At 36.7% G+C, this 11,057-nt stretch overlaps 1 protein-coding gene across 1 annotated transcript in view; it reads right to left on the minus strand.

The window, feature by feature from the left end:
- Nucleotides 1–11,057, minus strand: part of LOC137386043 (E3 ubiquitin-protein ligase TRIM37-like) — a 29,728-nt gene extending 18,671 nt beyond the window's left edge. Inside the window, exons 1-9 of the mRNA XM_068072698.1 lie at nt 11,018–11,057; nt 7,876–7,985; nt 6,702–6,803; nt 6,108–6,148; nt 5,649–5,771; nt 5,464–5,554; nt 4,424–4,546; nt 3,738–3,861; nt 2,268–2,460 (exon numbers count right to left, since the gene is read on the minus strand). Of these exons, the coding sequence (XP_067928799.1) occupies nt 2,268–2,460; nt 3,738–3,861; nt 4,424–4,546; nt 5,464–5,554; nt 5,649–5,771; nt 6,108–6,148; nt 6,702–6,803; nt 7,876–7,917 (839 nt within the window). The 5' untranslated portion in view covers nt 7,918–7,985; nt 11,018–11,057. The remainder of the gene's footprint in view (nt 1–2,267; nt 2,461–3,737; nt 3,862–4,423; nt 4,547–5,463; nt 5,555–5,648; nt 5,772–6,107; nt 6,149–6,701; nt 6,804–7,875; nt 7,986–11,017) is intronic.

Here is an 11,057-nt window from a genome sequence, read left to right on the forward strand (position 1 = left end):
GGCATTCAAATAGAGGTTTTACGGTATCCTGCATAGTTCAACTTGTTCTGGATTTGTTATGACCTAGCTCAGCTAAGAATTAGTAATTAGCTGTAAGGCTTTTTTTCATTGTCGTTTTTTTCTTGACTCACAGTCGATATCATGAAAAATCGAACGAGCGACTTATGATTAAGGAATCACATGACTCGCTGACCCAAGCTCGCCTCTGGTACAAAAACCGGCATACAGTTAATTGAGGCAACTGATACTAAAATGTTGAAGCGATAATTTAATATTACAGTGACTATATTTGTCAACTTGTTGCGTCCATAAAATTAAAACTTGTGTTGCTGTTTTAATCCAACTGCAAGAGGTGTTTGGAATTCACAATAGTCTATAGATGTAACTGATATCGAAAATAAAAAAGTTAGTATTGTACCACAAAGTGATTTGTATCATATCAGTGCTTTTAATACAGCCAAGGGTAATAGATCCTAGTTGCCCTTGCCATGCCATCATTTTACTGGTGATCACACGTAACACTGGTGAGCCAGGTCAGCTAATGCGACAAATACTGTCATTCCCATAGGCACGTAGTACCCCTCCAAGATCATCTACATAGGAGAGGAAACACAACAGCAGGCTGAAATGCCACGGTATTATTTTAGGTATATATCTCAAACTAAATGCGTTTACACATTAGGTATGCTGGAATGTGACTAACCTGAGATAACTGCCATTCATTTATAAAAGAATTTATACGTCAAACATAAAAAGCAACTCAACAATGGCTTCTTCGGGTTGCTTCTATAATTTACAGATTCTAATCTACATATATAATCAAGTTTATTATCTTCCACAGATGAGATGTGAAGTTTTATACTTGTGCAAAAACTGAATAGAAGTAACAAGGTCACCAATACCAAGTGGCCACATAAAATCATGTCTATATATGAGAGCCAGAGTTGAAGATAAATTTGCACAAAATTTGTTGTAGATTTCATCAGAAAGTATCAGTATTTTTCTATTATTTGCGATTGTTTTTTGATGTTTGAGGTGATCTGATTGCCAAGATGTTCCAAGATTAAAATTGACACAACTTGATGGCGATAAAATGCTCAGATCAATCAAATGTGAGATTATGACGTCTATAATTTCAAAGATATCGACAGAATAGAAACGCGTAACACGTCAACTTAAACGTAATAGCCGATATCAACAATCGCAACGATGACAACTAGTGATATCAGTTCACAAGCATTTTTCTTCTGAGCATTTTAACCGAGATAAAGTTTTATCAATTTTAATATTTTAATCTTATTAATTTTCATTTTTAAGTATCAACCCCTTTTTTTGTAACCAACCCATTGCCATTGAAAGAAATGGCTATGTTAGACTTAGCCACCATACATAATACAAATTTATTTGACAAAAGGTCTATATTTTAGGAGTACAGAGAATATAGCCATGAGCCAGCATGCACCGACAAGAACTGAGTAGAAATTGAAATGATACAAGCGTTGTGATCTGATGTGATAAAATCTGCAGTGTCGAGAAAGTATTGCTTTTGAGAAGAAATTGACCCTAAAAGATCGGCAAGATGTGCAGAAAAAAGTCGCAGTTGCATCGCGAAGCGCTAAATAAGACAAAAATGTGTCAAATATTTTTTAGGACAGCACCGGTGATAAAACGTTTTGATCGACAAAAAACTGAAAAATAGCGGAGAACATAAGAGTTCAAGTTTTAAGTATATGATTTATGTTACCGACCTTACCCCAGCTCTGCTATGGTAGATGCAGAGAAATTACCAGGGTCATTACAACAGAACTAAAAAAAACTTAGGTAGCAGCATTTGAATTCATGACAAACATTAAACTATTTAAAGTTATATAAAAAACAATATGATAATCATGCTTCTTTAGATAGTTGACTACATAGGTGAAACAAAAATTGACGTTAGTCATTGGCCAGCGCCAGCTCTCATAGGCAAACATGACGAGCAATTATAAATCACTCCATGATGCAATTATTTTTGACAACAAAGTCTGTACTGTAACCATTTTAACAAAATGCAGACTGCCTCTGCCACACTGCCTTTACATCAGTTTAAAATTATAAGAATAAAACAATGCAGAGATGTAAGAGGTCGAAAACTCGATTTCCAAATATGGCTATTCCTTTTTATAAACATGTGCTAAAGCTCGCATCCTGGTAGATAAAAGTGATCAGGTGTATGTCTATGTGTATGTAGCAAAACATAATGGCGTAAGACAGCAGAAAAAAGATACCTGAGAAAGTCAGCAGGCACAGTGCCAGTGACAAGAGAAGGCATAGGTTGACGGCAGACGTTATACGCTGCCTTCATGAGAGTGCTTGCTTGCTCTATGAGCTCAGGCTTAGACCGCCGTCTCATCTCTGTCTCAAGCTCGGTGATCATTGTGTGCAGGACTTCCGTTTCTGATGACAGCAGGCTCTTTTGCCCTGCAAACATTACAGGAACCACTCAATCCTGGCCAACGATGCCAATAGCAGCTCAAATAGGAAGAGAATGAGACCAGAAGGATCAAGAAAAAGCAATTAAAACTGAAGATGTCTTAGTGAAACGGTAAAGCAGTCATCAATATCATAAGCTGTTAGCACATTCCTGAACCCCCTCCCCACCTATACCTTGTTCATAATAAAAGTTTGCTGCAAAAGCTTGGACTTGTAATAGTTTATATCGCAGTATTGACCTGGATGTTGTTTGCTCACCACAGTTTACAAGTACCTTGTAGCTGCAAGCAAAGAGCCTGTCTTGGCAGTTTCTCGTAGTGTTTTTCAAATGTCCCGCGCAAATAAAATTTGTAGATATGTGCTAGTACATCCACTCTGATCAAAATTTAGAAGACAGTAATTTCTTCGCACAAAAAGCCAAATGAATGAGTGAAAGTTTTCCCATCATGCAATGCTACAACTTAATTTCTTATCTTGAGCAGCTCAATGAATCAGCAACAAACAACAGGTAACAGTCACAGCTGCTCCATATATTTTGTAGTTTATAAAATATAATATATACCAGTAATTTTTAAACCTTAATCGATGCCTTCTAAACATTCTACAAGCCTTCTGAAATCCATGTAATATTTCTTGCTCTCCACTAATTATTTTAGTATCATACACTTGACACCAGTAGTTTTGACAAGTGACAGCAGGTGAGACCTTTAGTTCTAACCAATAGAGATATCTGATTCTTTAATCTCGTATTAACCTCCAGGTGTATAAATCTGTCCTGCAGCCAGTAAAAAGAAATTCCCTCACTATCTGCTTTGATATTTAGTTAAATTGAAATACTTGCAACTGATATGCTTCCGTCATTTGAATAAACACATATACCGGGCATCACTGAAAACCAAACAAACAGAAGGAAGAAACAACTGGCACGAATACACGCTATAGCTTTGAAACAAAAACTTCAAGAATCCAATAGGTATAATTTGTAAATTCACTTGAGCCACGCAATTAATATTTAGTCTGAGTGTGAAGTGATGACAATGCAAATGACAGCCTTCTAGTAGCATTATGTTACAGTTGCACAAAGTGACAATTATAGAGTAACAGTAGAAATTAGTGACAGTACAAAGTCACTGTAGCTGTGAGTCTCAGTAGCTGTGAGTCTCAGTAGCTGTGAGTCATAGTCACAGTGAGTCAGTCCTATATAATTAGAATTGTGCCAACTGATCCACGGTTGCCAAAGTCCTTATACTAATTTAAATGCATACTTGTGAGTGTGTCAAGTTTGGCCTTCAACTGTAGCTCAAGCCTGTGGATCATCTGCTCCACTGCATTGCGTATCTCTCTCACCTTCTCATCTTTGGCTGCCTTTACGTTCTCCACATTCTTCTCCTACAACATACAGAGCATGATTAAAACAGGCTGATAAAGGAGCATCGCCTATGATTACAGAACTTGAGCTAAATGAGTGATCCCATTTACCAACGGAGATCTCAAGAATTTATCTAAAGGGATTGACAGATGCCGCAATAAAAGGCTAGCCTCTATTTATTGAGTGTAACTGTAGGTATACTATATAATCATCAAATAAAGGCTCACTGAGCAGGAGTATAATAGGTAATGTTCTCATGTTCTGTTTAAACCACAGACAACGGAGTGGTGTTCATGAACAAGTTACAAATAGAAGTTACCTATCGCTACCATCCAGATGAACTGCGTCTAAACACGACCCCATGTCTCCAAGCCAACACACCCAATTCTACTGAATTGATTTAACATGAGTGAGATAGACTTGAGAATGTGCTGACATAAATGTAACTCGACTTGATCCGATGCGATACATGCACTGGACTCTAACGAAACCACAAGACTCCTGCTCTCAACTTCCGATATCTAATGGGTCCTGCATCCTATCATTCACATGGAAACTCTGGTGAAAGGTGGAAACACTCACCACATCTTGCATGAAGCTGATCAGTTCGACATGCCTCCGTTTAACTTTGAGTGTCTCACTTTTGACTTTATTACACTGTTCCTCATAGATCTTATCCAGTGGCTGGAAGGAGTGTCCCGAGTGCTGCACACGCAACAATACTTAATGACATAAATATATAAGATGGAATAGACACTCATCTATGTCTAATACTCTATAAACCTTGGCCAGAATCCTGAAACGCCAGATGAATACGGGTGATATGAAATTGAAGATAAGCTTTTCATTCTTGTACAACTAATTGATTAATAAATTAACACGTTATACAAAAAATATCTGAAGTGGTTTAAAAAAAAGGTTAGCCATAAATGGTTTACATGCCTGAACTTTATACAAACTAAAAGGAGCTCATCAATCATTGCAAATAAAAAATAAAAAGATCTTTCTCTATACTCAAGGGTGAATGAAGGTCAAACAGACACGTATCAAGAGGAGACTTAAAGGTGAACTTACACATAATTCTAGTTTATTTATCAGAATCTATCAGTATATTTCTATCATTTACGATTGTTTTTGATGTTTGAGGTGATCTGACTGCCAGGATGTTTCAAGATTGAAATCGACTAAACTTGATCACGGTTAAAAGATGTGAGTCAAGCCAAAGTGTCGATTATGACGTATATAGTTGCAAAGAGACCGACAGAACAGAGAAACGTAAAGCTGCAACTTGAACACAATAGCCGATATTAACTATAGTAACGATAGCAACTAGTGACATCATTTCAAACATATTTTTCTTCAGAGCATTTTAACGACAAAAAGTTTTGTTGTTTTTAATTTTGTTTTGAGACATCCTGGCAGTCAGATCATCTCAAACATCAAAAACTATCGTAAATGATAGAAATATACTGATACTTTCTGATAAAATCTACTAGAAGTTTGTGCAAGTTCATTGTTAAGAGAGTCAATATGAGTGACATGAAGGGCAGACAGGCAGCTACTTGCCTCTAACTAAAATAAAAAGCATATGAGTGGCAAATAGCTAGCAACTAAACACCTACCATGTCTCCACCAAAAAGGGCACATTGGTGGCAAATGGACCGTCGACACGTGTTGCAGTAGACAGTAAGTTTTTCACTGTGTTTCTCACAGCTGCAACACATGTGGTAGGCATTATATTCTATGACAGGATGCAACCTACAGAAAGAAGCAGCAACTCGATGATCTACTTTCAGTGGTAGTTCACCTTGACTCCACTTGTCTTTCAGCTTTTGGACCCAAAGGACCCGTGAGTTGAAGGGTGTCTAGCTGCTGGGTAACATCCTCTGCCCAACGACAGTTGACCAACTCGTGTAGGTGTAGAGATGCCCTGCGTGAGTAAAAAGTTGCAATAGTAATTCTACTCATGCCAGCGCTAGACCAAAGACTCCTCTTAGCTGATAAGCCGATGATATGCGCATTCATTTACTAACATAGTAATTCTAGACTCACTTTTACCTTTAAACTTTGCAAGCCTCATTGAACTATCAACAGGGTAAAAGCAAAAGTGAAAAAGAGTTCTGTGATGACACAAATTGTCATACGGGTTTGGAGAGCAAGTTTCAATGTCTTTGTAAACAGCAGATAAATGCAAACATCAGATGGCTAACAGAGAGTAGAGTTGACCTTGAGCTACCTAAAGATATATACTGTATATGAATAGTACCTGCAATGAGGGCACTGTGATCTCTGCTCCGTTAACCATCTCTGCAAAATAAATGTATATTATAATGATAAAAATCTTTCATCCTATTGGATGATAAACAATTCGGTTTTAGCATAATTTGGTCTACGCCTAGCGTACTACCAGCTAAAGCCCTAAAGTCTCTGAGCACTAGTAATTGAGTACATCGGGTGCACCAGGACAGGGGTTTATATCCTCTTGGAAACCTGCTCAAGTTAACAGAGTGCCAAATGCAGAAACATCTTATGCGCAGCATTATGAACAGAGCATCAAAAATTGCCCATAAGATTCAATTTAATGTCGGTGTACTTCAATTGTTGTTTTACATAATAAGTACATAAACATTAAACTTTGGAGTTGACTAAGTGGCATTGAGCAGATCGATTGAGTCGGAGCAACTCAACAGTTGGAGCAAATCAACTGAGTTATATTGAAGGTTCAACTAACCTAGTTGCAACAGTAATCCGGAGCCTTCTACGAGTAACAAATATGAGTGCAGTTTAACTACCGCATGTCCATCTTGCAGCTTTACTGACTATTTCTAAATGACAATGTAGCAACTTATAATCAACTTACCCTAATACATGGAAAACAGCAAAGTTTAGAGCAGTGTGGACAAAGTCGGGCATCAGTGAGCCTTTCCATACAAATGAAGCATCTAAAAACTTCTGCAAGACTCTATAAGTAGAACCAAATGACAAACTAGCATTTCATTGAGAAAAGAGATTGGCTTCATTTAAATTGTTTGTATTTCTAATAAAAATTCTATATTGGTCCCTGACTGACTACCCACTAGCTCATTATCTGACACATGAACAGCGAATGGACTGGAGATTTGAAGTATTTAGAAGCTTAAGGTCATGTTCATAGGGTAGTATATCAGGCAGTATATCAGGTAGTATATCAGCAGTGCTTTCAATACTCCTTTTATACCGTACGATTCAAATAATATTAGCATATAATAAATATGAAAATCTATGACATGCATTGTGATGAAATTGTGCATAGCCAGATTTTTTACACAATAAGTTTTTGAATAAAATGGAGAAATAAATGAAATTCAACAGAGCCTCTGTTATACTATATTCGAGCAGAAGCAGCCCGTGTTACTGATGTTACTAGAGAATCAAAAAGGAATGGTTCAAGGGTAAAGTATGTTGTGTTTGAAATATGAATTTCCATTAATTCAGATACCTAAATCTGAAGTAAATATAAATCTCTAGTAAATACAAATGTAATAACTGAAGCTTTTCTTGGTGACACTTTCCGCAGTTTACACTGCAGACACCTGCTGATAAAAGAGTGTAAGATGCTGAAAGATGAGTGACTCAAAAGGAGGCTTGAATCGACAGCCTCTCCGCATCATCTCTTTATAGGTATAACAGCAATTGCTCTACCGAAGCTTCCATTTTTCACATTCTGTCAACATTATACGTTACACATATCTAACAAAATATGTTGTAATGCGACAAAAACAAGTTGCTTCATGCATGGTTTGAACTAGAAGCCTCTGCAACTCTTACCACTCCAACTACAAAACCCTGAGCAATTGCACTAAGAGAGCCTTACTTTATGGTATGTACATGTACCTCTTCTTGTATTTTTGGTAAAGAAAATTTTGCTGTCATTTAGACAAACACGAACATGCATGCTGTTTATATATAGTACATATAGAATGACATTTGGGTTTGATTTACACATTATCGAAAAAGGAATCTTGGGTAGTGTTTGAATAAGAATCCTTAGTTACCTCAACAGTATTTTCATCGGATTTCCGTCCAGCAGTAGCCATGACCTGACTGGGAGGTCTGAGGATAGAATTGTGTTGCGCAAGTCAAGATGGCATCAGCATCTGAACACCTGATGAGAAGTAGAAACAAATACGAATATGAGAATGAGACCAGATTTCCAGAGACAACAGCACTCTGTGTGAAGCGTCTTGTTCGCTCGTGACCACATCAAATACGAGCATTGTCAACATTTCAAAAACTTAAATTGAACAGAGAGATATTAACATAGAAAAAAGGGCTATCACAAAATCAAATTTTGCAGCATATGTCGCAGAGTATAAGCAGTTGATTTGATGTATAGAAACTAATAACGTTATTAGATATCTTCTGATTAATCTAATCAACCCATTAGCATTGTTAAAAGATTGCATAATCACCTATAGCAGCCGTTCAGATTTTTTTCAATTACAAGTTTTCTATTATTTTAAAGAATTAAATATGAATTCCTTGATAACAAAGAAGAAACTCAGCGCACAGTACTAGCAATAAGAGTAACCTGGCCACAGATGTGTTAGTTTAGCATTGGACTGCTATATCAAAACACGGTAGTAGTCGTATATTATGTTAGCTATAAGGCAGAGAGTTTTTTATCGCACACATTTTGCCCGTGTTGGTTAACTTAGACTACCCCCATGTTATATTTTGTATGCTGCCGAACAGAATTTTGATCAGAGTGCAAGTTTAACCCTGTTTTTGATGATGGCCTACTGCAATGGTTTGCAGACGACAACCAGCAAAAAGCAACTAGTGTGCAGAAACCACTCACAGAGATATGATCTAGGAATTGGAGCCAAGACAACACGCAACGTCTTCAAATACATATGCTAAAAGCACTCGCTTATGGCGTTAGAGTGCCTCCCATATTTTTATGATCGTTAATGAAGTATAGTGTGAAGGGATAAATGCATTCTTGTAAAATTTGCCGAAAGTGAAGAGTTGGGCCAGAATACTTATGCCCTGGTGCTAGCATTTAACAACTATGATCATAATATGCCAAATTTAACAAAGCTGTCAAAACTTGACTAATTGTAGAAATACCAAACTTCATGAAGGTACCAAACTTCTACAGCTAGTTCAACAAGAGTTATAAAAATATCGTTGAACAGACTTTCACTGATAGCTTACTAGTCTAGCTTAAACTTAGTTTTAAAATTTGTAAATATGCTGCTGGCAACAAAATATCAAAGTACGTGACTGTTGCAGCGATAAAGAACAATCACCAGCAAACTATGACACCGGTTACTGTTATGACTACCAAACCAGTGTACCTACCATATCATATACTCTGAAGCCAGAGAATGTTTAATCAAAACAACCTCATGAGAGCCAAGTAGCTATTGAGTTTGAGGGACTACCCAAAGTAAACTTCAAAACAGAATACGATCCGAGACCTTTAAGTGGGATCGAAGTACTAGATGAAGTGATAGGTATCCCTAAGTGAATAGATAACACTAATGGTACAACTAAAATGACCGAGCTGTAGTCTAACAGAGAAAACCTAAGCAGCATGGCTATGGCAGAAATATATCCACAAAAAGGGTACCAGAAAAATGACTTTTTGCTGACATACAAAAAACCTCCATCTTGGAAAGAAGAGCAGGTATGCCAAACTACATTTTTAAGCTGTAGGAAAAACTTGAAGATTTACTATAGGCTATTCGAAGCAGCCAACTGGTGTGAAAAAGGCTATCCAGATATCTCTTTTTTCTATTATTATATATAAGCAATCAGCTCCTTACAAGCCTGCATGTGTCTATCATGCAATGCATGCGTTTCTTTCTACTTTCTTGATCATGACCTTATTTGAAAGTTAAATTTTTGTTGCATATTTTTACGGTTATTTTTATTTTCAGCAAGGTTTTCATTTTTAGGAGTTAAGAATGTGAAGAATGCATGCAGTATCTGCAATGTGACTACAGTTTTGGTTTAATGATTATATTTTAACCTTAATAACAGCAATACAATTAAGACTCCTACTACGCTGGGTAAATCATCTGAAGTTCAATACAATGTTAGAGGCAATAAGGAATCATCATTCTACAACTTGTATAACATGGATGCAGATCCATCGACTTATTTTTAAAGTGTTGCAAAAATTTGCATGTAATGACCTCAAGTCTTCTGGCCTAAACCATAACTTAGTGGCTTGGATCCAAAACTGGCTCACTGATAGGACATTTTCAGTCTCAGTCAATGGCTGCTTATCTTTGCCAGCCAAATTAACACCTGATGGTTTCCAGGGATCACTACTGGAGCTTCTGTTGTTCCTCATATACAGGAATGATCTTTCCAGAGTTTTAAATTGTGAAAAACATCTTTTTGACTTTTTGCTGAGCGTGCAATGTTACAGACTCATATCTTGTGTAATGGACTGCCAGGCACTTCAAGACTAACTAACCAGTGTGTCAGTCTGAATAAAAACTTATCAACCAAAATTTAACGCCAATAAATGCTTCTCCACATCCATATATCCAGCTAACATAAATTTTTCCTACAAACTTGATGCCATACCCTTTAGGTCTTCTGACAATTTTGTTTACTTGGGTGTGTGTATGCACTGATCTTTAGACTTTACCGGGCATATAAACAATACTGTCCAAAAGTCAAATGCCACCCTTTTTATGCTCATGCATGATCTTAAAAACGCCTCACCTCGAGCTAGATGAGCTGCTTATTTTAGCATTTGCTTACTAATAACAGAGTACACGTCAGAGATATTAACCCCAGATTTTAAAAATTTAGTGAAAGACGTTCAGGAAATTAATTGCAAGGCTTTTATATAGAATTGTGGTTTAGTAAACTTGATATTTATTTTAAAAAGATGAGTACAGATTGGTAAACCTTGAACGCAGACGAGAGCTAAAAGACCTGCGCACATGGGGTAAAATCCAATATCAAGATCTTATTTTCCTAGATGCAAAAACACGAGGCAAGCAATAAACACTAACGCAATGAAAGAGTCATTTTTAGTCGAGTTTTGAAGTTTTAGATCTACAAATTTGTTCAACTTTTATTCGCTATTTTACTCTAATGAACCATTTTATCTCCACAAGCTAATTCAACCACAGAAGACATCTTACAAACATGTATAGATTAATCTACCTTTTAGTTAACGAGCAGTAATTCTTATTACACCAGAAAC

Source organism: Watersipora subatra, chromosome 1 (assembly GCF_963576615.1).
Source record: "Watersipora subatra chromosome 1, tzWatSuba1.1, whole genome shotgun sequence".
NCBI classification, from domain to species: Eukaryota; Metazoa; Bryozoa; class Gymnolaemata; order Cheilostomatida; family Watersiporidae; genus Watersipora; species Watersipora subatra.